The 21777-nt window shown below is 43.9% G+C and overlaps 1 protein-coding gene across 1 annotated transcript in view; it reads left to right on the top strand.

Annotated features, from left to right (window-relative positions):
* Nucleotides 1–216: 216 nt before the first annotated feature.
* Nucleotides 217–21777, top strand: part of LOC311121630 (protocadherin Fat 1-like) — a gene marked incomplete at both ends in the record, with an annotated part of 33221 nt that continues 11660 nt past the window's right edge. The window contains 18 exon segments of the mRNA XM_084196092.1: nt 217–2100; nt 2104–2238; nt 2242–2661; nt 2665–3009; nt 3011–3485; nt 3905–4023; nt 4165–4260; nt 4357–4456; nt 6637–6698; nt 6831–7184; nt 15552–15827; nt 16576–16786; nt 16941–17365; nt 17415–19789; nt 19791–19999; nt 20141–20337; nt 21046–21199; nt 21329–21524. Coding sequence (XP_084052218.1) covers nt 217–2100; nt 2104–2238; nt 2242–2661; nt 2665–3009; nt 3011–3485; nt 3905–4023; nt 4165–4260; nt 4357–4456; nt 6637–6698; nt 6831–7184; nt 15552–15827; nt 16576–16786; nt 16941–17365; nt 17415–19789; nt 19791–19999; nt 20141–20337; nt 21046–21199; nt 21329–21524 — 8033 coding nt within the window.

Here is a 21777-nt window from a genome sequence, read left to right as displayed (position 1 = left end):
TTAGCAGACGGATCTTATCCAGAGCGACTTACAGTGGGCCGTGGGATTTATTTAAGATACTCTTGAAATGTTTAATTGGATTTTGGGATTTTGTTTAAATTGGCTGCATACCTAAGCATAGTAGTTCTCAAAACATACATCCAACTGCAATTTATTCACACTTCAGTCTTTGATTATTACATTTTTTTAGGAGCTATGCTGATGTATGGTGCCAACATGGGAAAGCTCTTCACAGCAATTGTTATTATGCAGATCTTATGGAGTTGCTCAGGAATACCTGGACAGCAGACATCACCATTTCAATTTACACAAACACTATACAATACCACTATATATGAAAACTCAGCTGCCAAAAGCTATGTAGAATGCCCCATTAAAATGGGAATATACATCACAGACCCATCCTGGGACATTCAATACAAAATAGAATCTGGAGATGGAGAGGCTTTATTCAAGGCTGAAGAGTATGTACTGGGAGACTTCAGTTTCCTGCGAATTAGGACCAAAGGAGGCAGCTCTGCTATACTCAACAGGGAAGTGAAGGAGCACTACTCACTGAGAGTCAAAGCACTGAAATGGAGCACCAACGCTGTCGCTCAAACAAGAGTTCAAGTGCGAGTTCTGGACACCAACGATCTCCGGCCTCTTTTCTCACCAACCTCCTACTCAGTCTCCGTGCCTGAAAACGCTGCCATCAGAACCAGCATCGTGAGAGTTACCGCCACCGATGCCGACATCGGCACAAATGGAGAGTACTATTTCAGCTTGGAAGGAGAACACACCGATATGTTTGCCATTCATCCCACCAGTGGGGTGATTACTCTGATGGCCAAACTGGATCATGCTGACCGGAGGCTGTTTGAGATGGATGTCTTGGCGGTAGATCGGGGAATGAAACTCTATGGGAGCAGTGGCTTCAGCAGCACAGCCATGCTGATGGTCAGGGTACTGCAGGCCAATGAGCACGCTCCCATCCTCACAGCTGTTCCCTTAGCTCCATCAGACACAGACACGGACCCTACGTACGCTCTAGTAACCGTGGAAGACAATGATCAAGGGCCTAATGGTGAGATAGCATCACTGAGTATAGTAGCTGGGGACCCACTCCAGCAGTTTAGGGCAGTGAGAACCAGCCCTGGTGGAAAAGAATACAGGGTCAAAGCCATTAAGGATGTGGACTGGGATAGTTGTCACTTTGGATTCAATCTTACACTACAGGCCAAGGATAAAGGTAGCCCACCACCGTTCTCCTCAGCTGAAGTCATTAGAGTGAGATCCCCACGTGTTGATGTAAGGGCTCCTACATTTGAAAAAAGCATTTACAGAGTCAACCTGACAGAATTTGCCCCGCCCAACACTTCTGTTGTAATGGTGAGAGCTATGCCAAATCACCCCATGTTAAAATACTCCTTAAAATACCCCAGGATCCAACAGAACACCAATCCTTTCACTATTAATTCAAACACAGGCTTGATCACAACAACTGCAGCTATCCAAGCCGACCGTGCCAGCAAGTATGACTTTGAGGTGATTATTAACCAAGAACAAGCATCAACCAGGGTGGTCATCAATGTGATTGATGTGAATAATAACGCACCAGTTTTTCAGCAACAGTCCTACAAAGGCAATGTCAATGAAAATGTGCCAGTGGGGACCAGCATCCTCACGGTCAGTGCTAGCGACATGGATGAAGGAGAGAATGGTTACGTTACTTACACCATCGCCAATGTAAACCAACCACAGCCTTTCACCATAGATTACTTCACAGGTGTCATCAGCACTGCCAGGGAATTGGACTATGAGAGGATGCCAAGGGTTTACAACCTCAGAGTCAGAGCTTCAGATTGGGGCTCTCCTTTCTGCCGTGAAGTGGAGACTCCAGTTTCTATTACACTCAACAACCTCAATGACAATGAGCCCTTGTTTGAGAAGGTTGACTGTGAAGTGAGCTTACCAAGATACTACAGGGTTGGTGAGCAGATAGCCGCAGTGTCTGCTATCGATGCAGACGACATGGAAGTGGTTCAGTATGTAATCATAGATGGTAACCACCTTGGTCTTTTTGAGTTGACACCAGACACTGGGGTGTTATCACTAAAATAGCCTTTACATGATGGTGAGGCTGCAAGGTTGACCTTTCACTCCTTACAAATTAGTGCCAACGATGGTGAGACATCAAGTAAGCCAATGTTTGTGAACATCACAGTCCTGTCTGGTTCAGGAGCCGTCTTCGAACATTGAGTCGATACAGGACTGGTTGGGCGTCTGGCTGAGAAGCTGCTTCTTGGCACCAAGCTCCAATCTCAAAGGGAGAGTGAAGATCATTTTGAGGACATTCATTCAATCAATAATTATTCTCCCCGCTTTGTGGACTCTACTCCTAATGTCATTGAGGTTAAAGAGGACCTACCAGTTGGAATGAGGATAGCTCATCTAAGTGCCATAGACTCAGACAGTGGCTTCAGTGGAACATTGATGTTTGTTATATCTGGAGGAGATGTTGAAAGTTGTTTCATGTTTGAAATGGACACTGGTTGGCTAAAGATTATGGAGCCGTTAGACAGAGAAATAACGGATCAATATACTCTCAACATCACTGTGTATGATCTGGGAATACCACAGCGGTCAGCATCACATGTCTTACAGATCAATGTCTTGGATTGAAATGACAACAGCCCAAACTTCCTCCAGAATAGCTACTCTGTATCGATAAGGGAGGATACAGACGTAGGAACAGCGGTCATTCAGGTTGATGCCACAGATAAAGATTCAGGGGCCAACGGAATCATCAGGTATTCATTGATGGCTGAGTCCGATCACTTTGTCATAGATGACCAGACGGGAGTGGTGAAGGTTAAAAGTCCATTGGACCGGGAGCTCCACCCAACAATTATCCTAAAAGTTGTGGCCTGTGATCAGGCAGTTGATGAACCTCAGATGATTTCTACAGTATCTCTGAAGGTAGTGTTAGAGGATGTCAATGACAACCCTCCTAGGTTTTTTCCCCCTCCACCAGCGCGTGAAGGTGCGGGAGGATCTCCCGGTAGGGGCGGTGGTGGTCTGGCTACAGGCCCATGACCCTGACCAAGGTCAGTCTGGACAGGTCCATTTCAGCCTGCTGGACGATGGAGATGGAGACTTTGATGTTGATAAAACAAACGGTGCTGTTCGTATTTTAAGGACCCTGGACTTTGAGAGGAGACCGGTGTATAACCTGACTGCCAGAGCCAAGGATAAAGGGAAACCTGAGTCGTTGTCCTGCACCTGTTTTATTGAAATCTCCATAGTAGATGTGGATGAGAATCTGCACCAGCCTCAGTTTGCCTCTTTTGTGGATAAGGGAAGTGTGAGAGAAGATGCTCCTATTGGCACAACTATAATGACAGTTACAGCACAGGACAATGACCAAGGTAGAGATGGAAAAATACAGTATTCTATAAGGGACGGATCAGGCCTCGGAGTATTCAACATAGATGAAGAGAGTGGTAAGAGATTCCTTCTTTTTAAAATGATTTTCCCATAAAAAAATTATCACCTTTAACCCTAACCCTGCTATAGCATTGAAATGTACTATATATTGCATGTTGTAACCAGGTGGATGCAATAATGGTCTTCATATATTTTCTTGTTTGGCCAAAACATTTGTCCCTTTAGGCCAACACAACCCTTTATCACTGAGGTATTTAAAACCTGGTTATTCGTGAACTTACTTTGCATTTTCAATGATGTTTTTGACTTATGTCTGGACTTTCAGCTTGTAACGTTTGCTATGTAAAGTAGAGAGCAGAGAGCTGGGATCTCGAGCCATGTGAGAGACCAGAGTTCCCAGTGATGCCTTGCTCAGTGGAAGCTCAGCCCAAACTGTGACTGACATGAAAAATGCATCTTCTCTTTCTCCTCACAGGTGTCATACAGACACAGGAGCTTTTAGACCATGAGACCACCAATCGTTACTGGCTGACTATCTATGGCACCGACCTAGCTGTGGTGCCTCAGTCGTCATTTATGGAGGTCTACATTGAGGTTAATTTATTGTTGAATTGTGTTCTTTTTTGTCTATGTCCCTCTTGTGTATTTATCTTAATGCACACACTGTAGCACTTTGCAATTGTTTTTCAATGACATCCGTGTTACAAATCAAATGTATGATTATTTATTATTCAGGTTGAAGATGTCAACGACAACGCGCCACAGACCTCCGAGCCTGTCTATTACCCTGATGTCATGGAGAATTCCCCCAATGATGTATCTGTTATCCAGGTCCATACTTCTAGACATACTTTTAAAGAAGCACTTTTATAAACTTCCACTGTCCTCCAAGAGTTGCTGAATGTTCTCTTCTCTTCTGTTATCCAGGTGGAGGCTGTGGACCCTGACTCTGGAAACAGTGACCAGGTCTACTATAAGATAACCAGCGGGAACCCACAGGGATTCTTCAGCATCGACCACCAGACTGGTGAGATCCTAAACACTATTTGTTAATATTTATGCTTTGTATTGTTACAGACTGAGCTTTGTGTGGGACTGTCCTATATTATTGCGTCATCATGTTTAACTGATTTTAGCCAAAGTGTTGTACTTTTCATTATACTGTAAACCATTTGATGTCATAACAAGCGCAACATCCCTGAATATTTATTCACAGTAGGCTAATTTAAACATGAACATTTTCAGTTTGCATAGACATCACACTCAGTACGAACTTTTCTCATGGAAGCGCTCCTGTTATGCAAAGTTTTATGGCAAGCACTCCCTGTAAAGTAAATCTAACATTGTTAGTCCATTGTAGAGACAGTGTTGCTGTCTGTCTAGCATATATCTCTGTGTTTCATGTCAGTGTCAGCTGGGTGAGCCTGGTCCCAGATCTGTATGTGCTTGTTTAGCCAACTCCTTGTTATGTCATGAAACAGTCAGAGGACTTGGCTAATGCAAATACAGATCTGGGACAAGGCTAGAGCTTGATGGCCACAACATGTCATTTAGTTTATTTCTAACACTACACTACTTTCTGTTGTTCCCATGAGAAAGCCCTTGTGCACCCAGACAACAAGGTTTACTGCCCATGAGAAAGCCCTTGTGCACCCAGCCAACAGGGTTTACTGCCCATGAGAAAGCCCTTGTGCACCCAGACAACAGGGTTTACTGCCCATGAGAAAGCCCTTGTGCACCCAGCCAACAGGGTTTACTGCCCATGAGAAAGCCCTTGTGCACCCAGACAACAGGGTTTACTGCCCATGCGAAAGCCCTTGTGCACCCAGCCAACAGGGTTTACTGCCCATGAGAAAGCCCTTGTGCCCCCAGCCAACAGGGTTTCACTGTAAATCAATCAATTTCATACCACTGCACACACAGCCAGTGGGAGCGTCCCCAATGGCACCCTATTCCCTATATAGTGCACTTACTTTGGACCAGGGCTCTGATCAAAAGGAGTGCACTATGTAGGTAATAGGGTGCTATTTGGGACGCAAACTGTATCAGGTTTTAGCTACCAAAGTTTTTGTTCTGAAGAGAACAATGTCAGCATTTTTACAAAGAAAGACCCTGTGGAGAACAGATCCAGCCAAGCAGGAAATGGATACCTCCTCTAACAACTTCCAGACAGTCCTACTGTAGTCTGTAGACCTATCATAGGTTACATTTGTTACATTTACATTTTAGTCATTTAGCGACTTACAGTTAGTGAGTACATACATTTTTCATACTGGCCCCCCGTGGGAATCGAACCCACAACCCTGGCGTTGCAAACGCCATGCTCTACCAACTGAGCTACACGGGGCCTATCCTTAGCTACAGTATTAGAATATATTTTCCCTCTTGGCTTATTTATTTTATACTATAACTGTTGAGAAGAATGAGTTACTTCCATTATGTCATTATTTAATTACTTCATTGTTAAGTCAAGTAGTAATCAAGAACCTTCCCAGCCCTATGTTGTTGTGGACTTTCCCCCTCCATAACCTGTGTAGCTCAGTTGGTAGAGCATGGCGTTTGCAACACCAGGGTTGTGGGTTCGATTCCCACGGGGGGCCAGTATGAAAATGTATGCACTCACAAACTATAAGTCGCTCTGGATAAGAGCGTCTGCTAAAATGTAATAACTAACATAATGCTATGCTATCAACAGGCTTGGGTTACAAAATGTATTTTTTCCCCCTGCTAATCATACATAGCACACAAAACAGCCATCTTTTATGTGGTTTCAATGGGCAAGGAGCCTCCACATTCAACCTAACAAGCATCCCGTTAAGTCTTGGGAAACAGAACCGTTTTCCTTTCCTCAGAAGATGGCACAAACTGGTTGTAATGGAAGTGGTTAATTTCTTTGGGTTTATGTGCATGAATTTGTGTAAAAAAAAACCTGTGTTTATGGCCTAGTGTTTAAGGACCATATATAAAGTAGAACATGCCTGATGGTCTATTCCAGCTCCTCAGGGCTGGGTGGAGCTACATGTACTGAGTACAAAACAGAAACATTCTACAGTATGCCTCTGAAACATACCCATGTTTATTTGCTTTGAATAACGTTAACTCACATTGTCAGTGATGCAAATGGGAGTTTTGCAAGAACACAGGAGTATCTTACATGTAGATCATGACTGTATTAATACAGTCTGTGTTTGATGTCTGTCCTGACAGGTTTGGTGACAACCACTTCCAGAAAACTGGACAGAGAGCAGCAAGAGGGAGATACGCTGGAGGTGAACATCTTTTATATGTAGTGTAATCCTATTGGAAATCAATGTCCAATTAATCAAAATATGAATATCTAACATACTGTAAAAGTGACACCTAATGCTTGCATGACCCCTCCCCTCCTCCCCCACACCCAGATCACAGTAACAGACAAAGGCGTCCCAGCCAGGTCCACCGCTGTCCGGGTGGTGGTGAGGGTGCAGGATGAGAATGACAACACCCCACAGTTCCTGGAGAAGATCTATAAGGTCCAGCTCCCAGAGAGGGACAGGGACAGGTCAGAGAGGGAAAGACCAACAGAGAGGAGGGGGGTTGCTAAGATAGAGCCCATCTACAGAGTGATCGCCTCTGACAGAGACACGGGCCCCAACGCTGAGGTCTCTTACAGCATCGAGGGGGGAGACGAGCAGGGGAGGTACTTCATCGAACCCAAAACTGGCCATGTGTTCTCCAGAGAGGTCGTCTCGGCAGGACAGAATGACATCCTTACAGTAAGTCTGTACAGCTTGTTGTAGTAGCTACTGTGGTATTACATCTGTTTAACAATGAGATGTATTAAAACATCTATCATATCTATATATCCATTCAACACCAGCCTGCTGCTTCAAACATTGTGCTTAAATATGAACTAGTTAAAGACATGCAGTAAGTCTGCTCAACATGCTACTGATGTATAACATGTGTATTAAGTCTGCTCAACATGTTACTGATGTATAACATGTGTATTAAGTCTGCTCAACATGTTACTGATGTATAACATGTGTATTAAGTCTGCTCAACATGTTACTGATGTATAACATGTGTATTAAGTCTGCTCAACATGTTACTGATGTATAACGTGTATTAAGTCTGCTCAACATGTTACTGATGTATAACATGTGTATTAAGTCTGCTCAACATGTTACTGATGTATAACATGTGTATTAAGTCTGCTCAACATGTTACTGATGTATAACGTGTATTAAGTCTGCTCAACATGTTACTGATGTATAACATGTGTATTAAGTCTGCTCAACATGTTACTGATGTATAACGTGTATTAAGTCTGCTCAACATGCTACTGATGTATAACATGTGTATTAAGTCTGCTCAACATGTTACTGATGTATAACATGTATTAAGTCTGCTCAACATGTTACTGATGTATAACGTGTATTAAGTCTGCTCAACATGCTACTGATGTATAACATGTGTATTAAGTCTGCTCAACATGTTACTGATGTATAACATGTGTATTAAGTCTGCTCAACATGTTACTGATGTATAACATGTGTATTAAGTCTGCTCAACATGTTACTGATGTATAACGTGTGTATTAAGTCTGCTCAACATGCTACTGATGTATAACATGTGTATTAAGTCTGCTCAACATGTTACTGATGTATAACATGTGTATTAAGTCTGCTCAACATGTTACTGATGTATAACGTGTGTATTAAGTCTGCTCAACATGCTACTGATGTATAACATGTGTATTAAGTCTGCTCAACATGTTACTGATGTATAACATGTATTAAGTCTGCTCAACATGTTACTGATGTATAACGTGTATTAAGTCTGCTCAACATGCTACTGATGTATAACATGTGTATTAAGTCTGCTCAACATGTTACTGATGTATAACATGTGTATTAAGTCTGCTCAACATGTTACTGATGTATAACATGTGTATTAAGTCTGCTCAACATGTTACTGATGTATAACGTGTGTATTAAGTCTGCTCAACATGCTACTGATGTATAACATGTGTATTAAGTCTGCTCAACATGTTACTGATTTATAACATGTATTAAGTCTGCTCAACATGTTACTGATGTATAACGTGTATTAAGTCTGCTCAACATGCTACTGATGTATAACATGTGTATTAAGTCTGCTCAACATGTTACTGATGTATAACATGTGTATTAAGTCTGCTCAACATGTTACTGATGTATAACATGTGTATTAAGTCTGCTCAACATGTTACTGATGTATAACGTGTGTATTAAGTCTGCTCAACATGCTACTGATGTATAACATGTGTATTAAGTCTGCTCAACATGTTACTGATGTATAACATGTGTATTAAGTCTGCTCAACATGTTACTGATGTATAACATGTGTATTAAGTCTGCTCAACATGTTACTGATGTATAACATGTGTATTAAGTCTGCTCAACATGTTACTGATGTATAACATGTGTATTAAGTCTGCTCAACATGTTACTGATGTATAACATGTGTATTAAGTCTGCTCAACATGTTACTGATGTATAACATGTGTATTAAGTCTGCTCAACATGTTACTGATGTATAACGTGTATTAAGTCTGCTCAACATGTTACTGATGTATAACATGTGTATTAAGTCTGCTCAACATGTTACTGATGTATAACATGTGTATTAAGTCTGCTCAACATGTTACTGATGTATACGTGTATTAAGTCTGCTCAACATGTTACTGATGTATAACATGTGTATTAAGTCTGCTCAACATGTTACTGATGTATAACGTGTATTAAGTCTGCTCAACATGCTACTGATGTATAACATGTGTATTAAGTCTGCTCAACATGTTACTGATGTATAACATGTATTAAGTCTGCTCAACATGTTACTGATGTATAACGTGTATTAAGTCTGCTCAACATGCTACTGATGTATAACATGTGTATTAAGTCTGCTCAACATGTTACTGATGTATAACATGTGTATTAAGTCTGCTCAACATGTTACTGATGTATAACATGTGTATTAAGTCTGCTCAAAATGTTACTGATGTATAACGTGTGTATTTAGTCTGCTCAACATGCTACTGATGTATAACATGTGTATTAAGTCTGCTCAACATGTTACTGATGTATAACATGTGTATTAAGTCTGCTCAACATGTTACTGATGTATAACGTGTGTATTAAGTCTGCTCAACATGCTACTGATGTATAACATGTGTATTAAGTCTGCTCAACATGTTACTGATGTATAACATGTATTAAGTCTGCTCAACATGTTACTGATGTATAACGTGTATTAAGTCTGCTCAACATGCTACTGATGTATAACATGTGTATTAAGTCTGCTCAACATGTTACTGATGTATAACATGTGTATTAAGTCTGCTCAACATGTTACTGATGTATAACATGTGTATTAAGTCTGCTCAACATGTTACTGATGTATAACGTGTGTATTAAGTCTGCTCAACATGCTACTGATGTATAACATGTGTATTAAGTCTGCTCAACATGTTACTGATGTATAACATGTGTATTAAGTCTGCTCAACATGTTACTGATGTATAACGTGTGTATTAAGTCTGCTCAACATGCTACTGATGTATAACATGTGTATTAAGTCTGCTCAACATGTTACTGATGTATAACATGTGTATTAAGTCTGCTCAACATGTTACTGATGTATAACATGTGTATTAAGTCTGCTCAACATGTTACTGATGTATAACATGTGTAGTAAGTCTGCTCAACATGTTACTGATGTATAACATGTTTATTAAGTCTGCTCAACATGTTACTGATGTATAACATGTGTATTAAGTCTGCTCAACATGTTACTGATGTATAACATGTGTATTAAGTCTGCTCAACATGTTACTGATGTATAACATGTGTATTAAGTCTGCTCAACATGTTACTGATGTATAACGTGTATTAAGTCTGCTCAACATGTTACTGATGTATAACATGTGTATTAAGTCTGCTCAACATGTTACTGATGTATAACATGTGTATTAAGTCTGCTCAACATGTTACTGATGTATAACGTGTATTAAGTCTGCTCAACATGCTACTGATGTATAACATGTGTATTAAGTCTGCTCAACATGTTACTGATGTATAACATGTGTATTAAGTCTGCTCAACATGTTACTGATGTATAACATGTGTATTAAGTCTGCTCAACATGTTACTGATGTCAACAAGTATTTGATACACTGCCGATTTTGCAGGTTTTCCTACTTACAAAGCATGTAGAGGTCTGTAATTTTTATCATAGGTACACTTCAACTGTGAGAGACGGAATCTGCAATTACAGAGATCATACGTTTCCTGTAGGTCTTGACCAGGTTTGCACACACTGCAGCAGGGATTTTGGCCCACTCCTCCATACAGACCTTCTCCAGATCCTTCAGGTTTTGGGGCTGTCGCTGGGCAATACAGACTTTTAGCTCCCTCCAAAGATTTTCTATTGGGTTCAGGTCTGGAGACTGGCTAGGCCACTCCAGGACCTTGAGATGATTCTTACGGAGCCACTCCTTAGTTGCCCTGGCTGTGTGTTTCGGGTCGTTGTCATGCTGAAAGACCCAGCCACGACCCATCTTCAATGCTCTTACTGAGGGAAGGAGGTTGTTGGCCAAGATCTCGCGATACATGGCCCCATCCATCCTCCCCTCAATACGGTGCAGTCGTCCTGTCCCCTTTGCAGAAAAGCATCCCCAAAGAATGATGTTTCCACCTCCATGCTTCACGGTTGGGATGGTGTTCTTGGGGTTGTACTCATCCTTCTTCTTCCTCCAAACACGGCAAGTGGAGTTTAGACCAAAAAGCTCTATTTTTGTCTCATCAGACCACATGACCTTCTCCCATTCCTCCTCTGGATCATCCAGATGGTCATTGGCAAACTTCAGACGGGCCTGGACATGCGCTGGCTTGAGCAGGGGGACCTTGCGTGCGCTGCAGGATTTTAATCCATGACGGCGTAGTGTGTTACTAATGGTTTTCTTTGAGACTGTGGTCCCAGCTCTCTTCAGGTCATTGACCAGGTCCTGCCGTGTAGTTCTGGGCTGATCCCTCACCTTCCTCATGATCATTGATGCCCCACGAGGTGAGATCTTGCATGGAGCCCCAGACCGAGGGTGATTGACCGTCATCTTGAACTTCTTCCATTTTCTAATAATTGCGCCAACAGTTGTTGCCTTCTCACCAAGCTGCTTGCCTATTGTCCTGTAGCCCATCCCAGCCTTGTGCAGGTCAACAATTTTATCCCTGATGTCCTTACACAGCTCTCTGGTCTTGGCCATTGTGGAGAGGTTGGAGTCTGTTTGATTGAGTGTGTGGACAGGTGTCTTTTATACAGGTAACGAGTTCAAACAGGTGCAGTTAATACAGGTAATGAGTGGAGAACAGGAGGGCTTCTTAAAGAAAAACTAACAGGTCTGTGAGAGCTGGAATTCTTACTGGTTGGTAGGTGATCAAATACTTATGTCATGCAATAAAATGCAAATTAATTACTTAAAAATCATACAATGTGATTTTCTGGATTTTTGTTTTAGATTCCGTCTCTCACAGTTGAAGTGTACCTATGATAACAATTACAGACCTCTACATGCTTTGTAAGTAGGAAAACCTGCAAAAATCGGCAGAGTATCAAATAATTGTTCTCCCCACTGTATATCTCACTAGATCAGGACATTTAAGCCTCCATATATCTACTAGTTCTAATGTATCCATGACATTCACGATTTCCTTAAGAGCATGTGGGTGATTGTTTGTGGTGTGATTTCCTTTACGGTCCATTGAGCTATTTAAAACAGTATTATAATCCCCCACCATAATAATATTGTCTTGAATTGCTTGCAGGGTTGATAATTTATTATATATATTGTCAAAGAAGTGTGGATCATCATTATTTGGTCCGTAAATGTTAATGAGCCATATCTGTTTATTGTCCAATAACATATTTAAAATAATCCATCCTCCTTGCGTATCTATTTGGACAATTTGCACATTGGGATTGAAAATACTATTAATTAATATCATCACCCCTTTTGAATTTCTTTGCCCATGGGAGAAGTATATTTAGCCCCCCCATTCCTTTTTTCCCGCAACTTCATCTAGAATTGTTGAATGAGTTTCCTGTAAACAATAGATATTATATTCCTTCTCTTTGAGCCATGTAAATATTGTTCTTCTTTTGTTATTATCAGCTAAACCATTACAATTATAACTGGCTATACTTATTTCACGATACACCATAATGAGATACAAGTTTGAAGTCTATTTATCATTATATATGTTTGTAAATTTACCAATAAAAAATACCGTAATGATTGAGTGTCCATATAGCTGTACCGTGATATTTGCATTGCTACTAAGTATTGTCATCCCAGTGACAATTGCTACTAATTGTTCTCCACTAATTCCCCCGCTAAAGCCCCTCCCCATCCCAAGTTGAGCCGTCATCCCAGTGATCGGCATCCCACCCACATCCCTCCGGATCCCTAGGGCCCCGAGAGGCCAGGACCCATCCATCGAAAACAGCACACAGTGCCACGCACAAAACAGAAGCAGATTAACCGGCAAAAGCATTTCCAATTGTCACACCCTGGCTCTGGGGACTATGTTATGTTGAGCCAGGGTGTGTGATTCTATGTTTGTATATCTATGTTGGCCTGAGTGACTCCCAATCAGAGGCAACGAGTGTCAGCTGGTTGTCTCTGATTGGGAGCCATATTGTCTGGCTTTTCACTTTGTGTTGTGGTTTCTTGTTCGTGTTGGTTTGTGTTGAAACCATAGACGTCACGTTTTTCGTTTTGATCGTGTGATCAGTAATAAATATAATTATGTTCACCTTCAACGCTGCGCCTTGGTCTACTCCTTACCTTGACGTTCGTGACAGAAGAAACCACCATAACAGGACCAAGCAGCGTGAAGAAGAGAGAGGATGGACTTGGGAGCAGTGGAGTAGGAGTCTCGACTGGGCCAAGCCAAGAGAAGAGGAGAGAGGTTGGACTTTGGAGCAGTGGGGTGAGAGTCTGGCGAGAACGATGGAGGCCTGGCCCACGGGGAGGAGAGACCCCCAGAAAAATTTTAGGGGGGGGCTCACGACGTCGGGGCAGCAGGAGGCCGCGATAGAGCGGTCCAGCGGGTTGGCAGAAGAGGACGCCAGGTTATGGGAGTCACTGGTCACCAGGGGGAAGGAGGTTGTAGAGGCACGGCGAGAGGTACTGGCGTGTGTTGCCAGTCCGGTCCGGCCTGTTCCTGATCCCCACGTAGGGCCAGTGGTGTGTGTTCCCAGTACGGTCCGGCCTGTTCCTGCCACTCCCACCAAGTCTGTGGTGCGCGTCGCCAGCCCAGTCCGGCCCGTTCCTGCTCTCCGCACCAAGTCTGTGGTGCGCGTCGCCAGCCCAGTCCGGCCCATTCCTGCTCCCCGCACCAAGTCTGTGGTGCGTTTCGTCAGCCCTGTCCGGCCCGTTCCTGCTCTCCGCACCAAGTCTGTGGTGCGCGTCGCCAGCCCAGTCCGGCCCATTCCTGCTCCCCGCACCAAGTTTGTGGTGCGGTTCGTCAGCCCTGTCCGGCCCGTTCCTGCTCTCCGCACCAAGTCTGTGGTGCGCGTCGTCAGCCCGGTCCGGCTCATTCCTGCTCCCCGCACCAAGTCAGGGGTGCGCTTCGTCAGCCCGGTCCGGCCCATTCCTTTACCCCGCACCAAGACAGTGGTGCGCTTCGTCAGCCCGGCTCGGCCCGTTCCTGCTCCCCGCACCAAGTCAGTGGTGTGCTTCGTCAGCCCAGTCCGGCCTGTCCCTGCTCCACGCACCAAGCCTACGGTGTGCGTCGTCAGCCTGGTAAGGCCTGTTCCTCCTCCACGCACCAAGCCAGGGGTGCGCGTCGTCAGTCCAGCACAACCCGTGCCTGGGTCATGTCCGGAGCCGGATCCGCCGCCGAGGCGGAGTGCCCACCCGGTCCCTCCCCTGTTGTGGTTGTTTGGCGCGGTCGGAGTCCGCGCCTTTGGGGGGGGGTACTGTCACGCCCTGGCTCTGGGGACTATGTTATGTTGAGCCAGGGTGTGTGATTCTATGTTTGTATATCTATGTTGGCCTGAGTGACTCCCAATCAGAGGCAACGAGTGTCAGCTGGTTGTCTCTGATTGGGAGCCATATTTAACTGTCTGGCTTTTCACTTTGTGTTGTGGTTTCTTGTTCGTGTTGGTTTGTGTTGAAACCATAGACGTCACGTTTTTCGTTTTGATCGTGTGATCAGTAATAAATATAATTATGTTCACCTTCAACGCTGCGCTTTGGTCTACTCCTTACCTTGACGTTCGTGACACCAATGCTGTCACCTCTATATATAACTATTTAAAAATATATATCTATTCAAATATCTTGCATATCTTATTTTCCATAATTATCAATTAATATGCGTAATAATGTCGGCAGTTCATGCGTGGGATTTTAACATATAACCCGGATTGCCATTGTATTACATTTAATTTATTGACAAGCAATTATTATCCTAGCAAATAATTACCGTGGTCCATCCCATACCCCCCCCCAACATCTCCACCCCCCCACAACAGATGCCGGACAAACACACACGCACATACTCACATACTCCAACACACTCAACCCCCCTCCTCCACAATCCACCATAAAATCAGATACTCAACGGTTGTTATATCCCAGAGCCCAACTCAAGAAAGGACCTGATTTACGAGTGCACATACAGTTACAGCTGATTGAGAAAGCATGCAAGTTTGAGCAGAAATTGACAACAATGTGAGATTTGATTAATCTACTAAATCCTAGGTGATGGAGATCAGATCCACCCTCTTCACCTGAGACACAAACACTCTGGTCCCCCGTTGTAACCATTTTTCCCAAGCATCTCCGTGCAGTCAGACCTTTGATTATTTTGTGCCACCTGGGCCACAATGATAAGCCCCCTCTTTGAAACCCCCTCTCTTACTGTTAAGTTAATTTGCAAGATGTTGGAAATCGGTGCAACAAATACTTACACAGCAATGCATGATTTGCATATTGTTGTAACTAAATGCATTTTGAAACAAACAGCCTCTTTTCAATTTGAAGTATGTTGAAAATTGGTGCAACAAATACACAGCCTCTGTCTTCATTTTTCTAGGTGTTCATCACAGTGATTGACACCAACAACCACCGGCCCCAGTTCTCTCAGCCCCAGTATGAGGTCAGCATCCCAGAGGACACAGCACCAGAGACAGGCATCCTGCAGCTCAGTGCCACAGACAGAGACCAGAGGAACAAGCTATCCTTCACTCTGCTGAGCAGCACTGATCTCTTCAGCCAGAGGAGGTTCAGGCTGGACCCTGGAACGGGACAGCTCTACACCACAGAACCGCTGGACCATGAGGTCATGCACAAACACACCCTCACTGTCATGGTAAGACAACACTAGGTATCTACCGCCACACCCTCACTGTCATGGTAAGACAACACTAGGTATCTACCGCCACACCCTCACTGTCATGGTAAGACAACACTAGGTATCTACCGCCACACCCTCACTGTCATGGTAAGACAACACTAGGTATCTACCGCCACACCCTCACTGTCATGGTAAGACAACACTAGGTATCTACCGCCACACCCTCACTGTCATGGTAAGACAACACTAGGTATCTAACGTATCTGTGTCCCAGATGGCACGCTATTCCCTTTATAGTGCACTACTTTTGACCATGGCCCACAAAAAATAGTGCACTATATAGGGAGGAGGGTGCTATTATTTGGAACGCACAATGAGTCATGTATCACTCATAACACGCAAATCAAACTGATAAACAAGCCTTTCAAATCAGATCAAGCTGATAAACAAGCCTATCAAATCAGATCAAGCTGATAAACAAGCCTTTCAAATCAGATCAAATCAAGCTGATAAACAAGCCTTTCAAATCAGATCAAATCAAGCTGATAAACAAGCCTTTCAAATCAGATCAAGCTGATAAACAAGCCTTTCAAATCAGATCAAATCAAGCTGATAAACAAGCCTTTCTGTGTCACTGTGTGGATGTCTTGGTTGATGTTTTGGTTGAGAAACAGGCCTGTAGGAATAACTTGTACAGTGTAGCACCTACCCAGGTGAGATATATGGTATTTTATATGAGTCCTGTGATCCATGTGTTTTCCAGGTGCGTGATGATGATGTGCCTGTAAAGCGTAACCTGGTCAGAGTGATAGTTAACGTGGAGGACACCAATGATAACACCCCCTGGTTCACCAGCTCCCAGTACTCAGGCCAGGTGTTTGAGTCAGCCGCTGTGGGATCGGCTGTACTTCAAGTTACTGCTCAGGACCGAGACAGAGGAAGCAATGCAGAGATCAGCTACATCATAGAGTCAGGTACAGTACTGTTCCTACCACACTGTTGAAAATATGACTCTGTGTACCATTACTTTTTAGTCTTTGACTATTAATTAGTAACTACAGTACACCAGACTGTAGAATAACAATCCATGCTGCTACTAATTTCTCTTTTGCTGTTTTCCCTTCACAGGGAACGAGGACAACTCGTTTGCTATCGATCTAGTCCTGGGGACCATTACAGTGGCGAAGGAGCTTGATCGTGATGACAAGAGTCAGTTTGAGCTGGCTGTAAAGGCGTCAGACAGAGGAGAGCCTCCACTGAGTGCGGTGACAACAGTACGTATAGCTGTCACTGTGCCAGATAACGCCAGGCCCAGGTTCCCTGAGGAGGAGATCTCAGCTGTTATCAGTGAGACAGCCCCTGTAGGGAGCTTAGTGACTCTAGTCTCTGCCTGCGGTCACTCTTCTGTCCTCTACCAGATCAGAGAGGGAAATGTCAACAACGCCTTCGATATCAATCCAACGTCTGGTGTTGTTGTCACTCAGAGGCTGTTGGACTATGAGAGTGTGTCTTCATACAGACTGACCGTGCAGGCCACCAACATGGCGGAGATGGTGAACTATGTTACAGTCCGTATTCACCTCAGAGATGAGAATGATGCAGATAGATTCAGCAGTGGGTCAAGTTGTCAGGCAGATAACCACAGTGGATAAAGACACTGGTAGGAATGCTGAGATCAAATACCAGCTAAAAGAAGACTGGGGATATTTTCAGATCAGCCCCTCAGGGGAAATCTCTCTCAAAAGGACCATTCACCCAAAAGACGTTGACAAAAAGTTTGTGATCAGCGTCATCGCTAAAGACAGAGGGAACCTATCTCTCTCAGCGACAGTGGAGGTGGCGGTGACGGTGGTGAGCAAAGCCGTGCCTGTGTTTGAGAAATCCTCCTATGACATAGTTATACCAGAGGATGTTCCAGTAGACACCTCTATTGTGAAGATCCAGGCCAAAGCCTCAGAGGGACTAAGGACTGTCTATAGCATCTCTGAGGGAGACCCTTTAGGTCAGTTCTCCATTAGTTTCATCACTGGTGTCTTCCATGTTGTACAGCCGTTGGACTTCGAGACCCACCCAGCATACAGACTTAGCATCCGAGCCTCAGACTCACTTACAGGGGCTCACTCTGAAGTTTTCCTTGACATTATCTTGGAGGACGTCAATGATAATGCACCGACTTTCAAAGAGAGGTTATATGAGGCTAGTGTGTCTGAGTCGGCTGACATTGACTCGTCAGTGTTACAGGTGTCTGCCATAGACTCAGACTCAGGCAACAACAAAGTGCTGTTTTACCAGTTAGTGGAGGAGGGGGGTGGCTCCTCAGATTACTTCACCATTGACCAAGACAGTGGGGTGATCATGACATCTGGCCTGTTAGACTATGAGGTGGGACCACAACATAGGTTGGTGGTCAGAGCTGTGGATGGGGGTGTCCCTGCCCAGTCCAGTGAGGTCCCAGTCATCATCTCAGTGACAGACATCAATGACAACCCACCAGTCTTCACTCAGCATCTGTATAAGGCTATGGTCAGCCAGCTGGCCGAAAGGGGTCATTTTGTAGCCTGTGTGAGGACCTCTGATGCTGACCTGTCAGACACTGACCGCCTGGAGTACTCCCTACTCTCTGGCAATGAGGACTCCAGCTTCATCATAGACGGAAGGAGTGGAGAGATTGTCATATCGAACCACCGCAAGCTGAACATGGAGCCACTGTATAACCTCAGTGTGTCTGTGTCTGATGGGCTTTATAGTAGTGGATGTAATGTCCAGGTCAGAGTGATCACTTCTAACCTCCACAGCCCCTCTTTCTCCCACACTGACTCTGTTATAGAGCTGTTGGAGAACTCCCCTGTTGGCACGTTGGTCACTCAAGTCACAGCTACCGATAAAGATACAGGAGTGTATGGCAAGGTGACATATTACATAGTCAATGACGTCGCAAAGGATAAATTCACTATCAATGAAAATGGGGAGATTTTTACTGTGGAAATCTTAGACAGAGAGAATGTAATCAGTAGCCTAATCTCTATTAGTCTGATGGCTACAGATGGAGGGGGAAAGCTAGGCTTCACCACTGTCAACGTGATCCTGACGGATGTTAACGATAACGCTCCTCAGTTCAGGGCAGCAGAATACAAAGCCAATATTCCCAGGGATGTCGCTGAAGGAACTATCATAGTCAGAGTTACTGCTGTGGACGCAGACGAAGGCAGCAATGCTGACATCACTTACACTGTAGAATCTGAGGTGGGAGGTTTTGACATACATCCTCTCAATGGTGATGTAATCGCCAAAGACAATTTTACGACTTATAAAAATGACCTATTTTCCTTTTATGTGAGTGCTAAAGACGCTGGAGATCCACCTAAACAAACTGTGGTGCCAGTATACATCAGACTACTGCCCAAGGAGGTGACAGTGCCAAAACTAGTTGAGTTACAGAAGAGATGGTCAGTCAGTGAGGGCCTTCCTATAGGTTCTGAGATTGATGTCATCCAAGAGAGTGAGCAGCCTTTGATATACAACCTTGTTAAAGGCAGCACCCCTGAGAGCAACCAAGACCAAGTCTTCGTTGTCAACACAGACACAGGGAAGCTCAAACTAGCCAAACGTCTTGACTTTGAATACACTAAATGGTACCGGCTGACTCTGCAGGCACAGGGCGACCTAGAGGGCATTGACGTGATTACTACTGCCCACCTCCATATTCAGGTACAGGACGTCAACGATAACAGTCCACAGTTTGAATCGGACTCTTACAGATCATTTGTTGTTGAGAACCTACCTAGAGGAACCTCAGTGATTCAGGTGAGGGCTACTGATCTAGACTCAGGAGTGAACGGCCAGGTTACATACAGTCTGGACCAGTACCAAAACTCTGTAGAGGTCCTGGGGATATTTGCTGTGGATGGAGAGTCAGGGTGGGTCACAACACTGAAGGAGCTGGACCGGGAGCAGCAGGACCGGTACTCAGTAGCAGTACAGAGGGCATGACGGGAGGCTGAATGCCACTGCCACAGTGGAGGTGACAGTGGTGGACGTGAATGACAATCCCATACGCTTCACGGAGGAGGTGTTCAGGGCCAGCGTCAGTGAGGACATCCCCGTTCCTAGCAGGGCCATAGCAGTCCTGAGGACCACCGACAGAGACTCTGAAGACCTCAACAAGCCAATCTGCTGTTTCATCACAGGTACTCTGGCTGGCTTGAGTGGACAGATTGTCTTTGAATTACAGAATTTTACAGGGATGTTTCAGTTGCTTACATCAGTTTTGGATACTTTTGCAAGATTGTTTGTTACCCTGAATGTCATATTTCCTTTGCCTCTCCCAGGAGGTGATCCACGGGCTCAGTTTGGCCTGGAGCACTCTCAGGGGGAGTGGAGGGTGGTGGTGAGGAGAGCTCTGGACAGGGAGGAGAGGGACAGCTACCTCCTGAACGTCACTGCTACCGACGGAACGTCTGTGACCACAGCCACTGTGGAGATCAGTGTCCTCGATGCAAACGACAACAGTCCTGTCTGTGAGAGGGTAAGGGTTGGGCAGTACAAAGACACTTAGAGAACATACTGTAACAGAGTGAAAGTACTGTTAAACTAAATGGCCTACAGTAATATGACGTCCTATGAAGTTTCTTTGTAATATGAAGTTTCTATGTAATATGAAGTCCTGTGAAGTTTCTATGTAATATGAAGTCCTGTGAAGTTTCTATGTAATATGAAGTCCTGTGAAGTTTCTTTGTAATATGAAGTCCTGTGAAGTTTCTTTGTAATATGAAGTCCTGTGAAGGTTCTTTGTAATATGAAGTCCTGTGAAGGTTCTTTGTAATATGAAGTTTCTTTGTAATATGAAGTCCTATTAAGTTTCTTTGTAATATGAAGTCCTGTGAAGTTTCTATGTAATATGAAGTCCTGTGAAGTTTCTTTGTAATATGAAGTCCTGTGAAGTTTCTATGTAATATGAAGTCCTGTGAAGTTTCTATGTAATATGAAGTCCTATGAAGTTTATTTGTAATATGAAGTCCTGTGAAGGTTCTTTGTAATATGAAGTCCTGTGAAGTTTATTTGTAATATGAAGTCCTGTGAAGGTTCTTTGTAATATGAAGTCCTGTGAAGTTTATTTGTAATATGAAGTCCTGTGAAGGTTCTTTGTAATACGAAGTCCAAAAGTTTCAATGTATTTTGTTGAGTTTCTTACAGAGTTGTTTACTTCATGTAACGTCCATGACTTCCTCTACAGGCTCTCTATGCCCAGACAGTCCCTGAGAACACTCCTGAAGGGAGGCTGGTCCTGCGAGTCTCTGCCACTGATGCAGACATCCAATCCAACGCTCAGATCTCATACACTCTCTCTGGAGATGGAGCTGATTACTTTAGCATTGAATCAGACACAGGTACTGTATATGAGTTAGACACATAATCATCATGCTTGTTGAAAATTGTTCACCAAATGTTACTAGTAAATGTTCTAAGAGTGGAGCCTTCTAAGAGACGTAGTTGTCTGTGCTGTGTGTTCTCTGAAGGCCAGCTGAAAACCCTGTTGCCGTTGGACCGCGAGGAGAGGGATGTGTACAGTCTGGTGGTGCAAGCGGAGGATGGAGGACAGCGTTACTGCCAGGCTAATGTGGTGATAACAGTGGGAGATGTCAATGATAACGCTCCTGAGTTCACTGCTGACCCCTACCCTGTCACTGTCTTTGAGAACACTGAGATAAACACGTATGTGGCACGGCTATAGGCCACTGATCTGGATGCAGGTAAGAGGCTTTATATTAAGGCCTTTTAGGATCTAATGCATTAACGTGCCAAAAAGTATTCATGTTATGATAAGATATATCCTGTTATTAGACATAACTAATGTAATAAATGTGCACCAAATAATTACGATTTACGGATCAATTATAATAGATGGCTGATGTAATGAATAAAGAGCCTTGAGAAAAGTCCTAATTCACATTCAAAAGAAATGGTT

Source organism: Coregonus lavaretus, assembly GCF_964263955.1.
Source record: "Coregonus lavaretus genome assembly, contig: HAP1_SCAFFOLD_1788, whole genome shotgun sequence".
Taxonomy (NCBI): domain Eukaryota; kingdom Metazoa; phylum Chordata; class Actinopteri; order Salmoniformes; family Salmonidae; genus Coregonus; species Coregonus lavaretus.
Note: the sequence above shows the minus strand (reverse complement) of the source record. Positions and strands in the feature narration are given on the sequence as shown.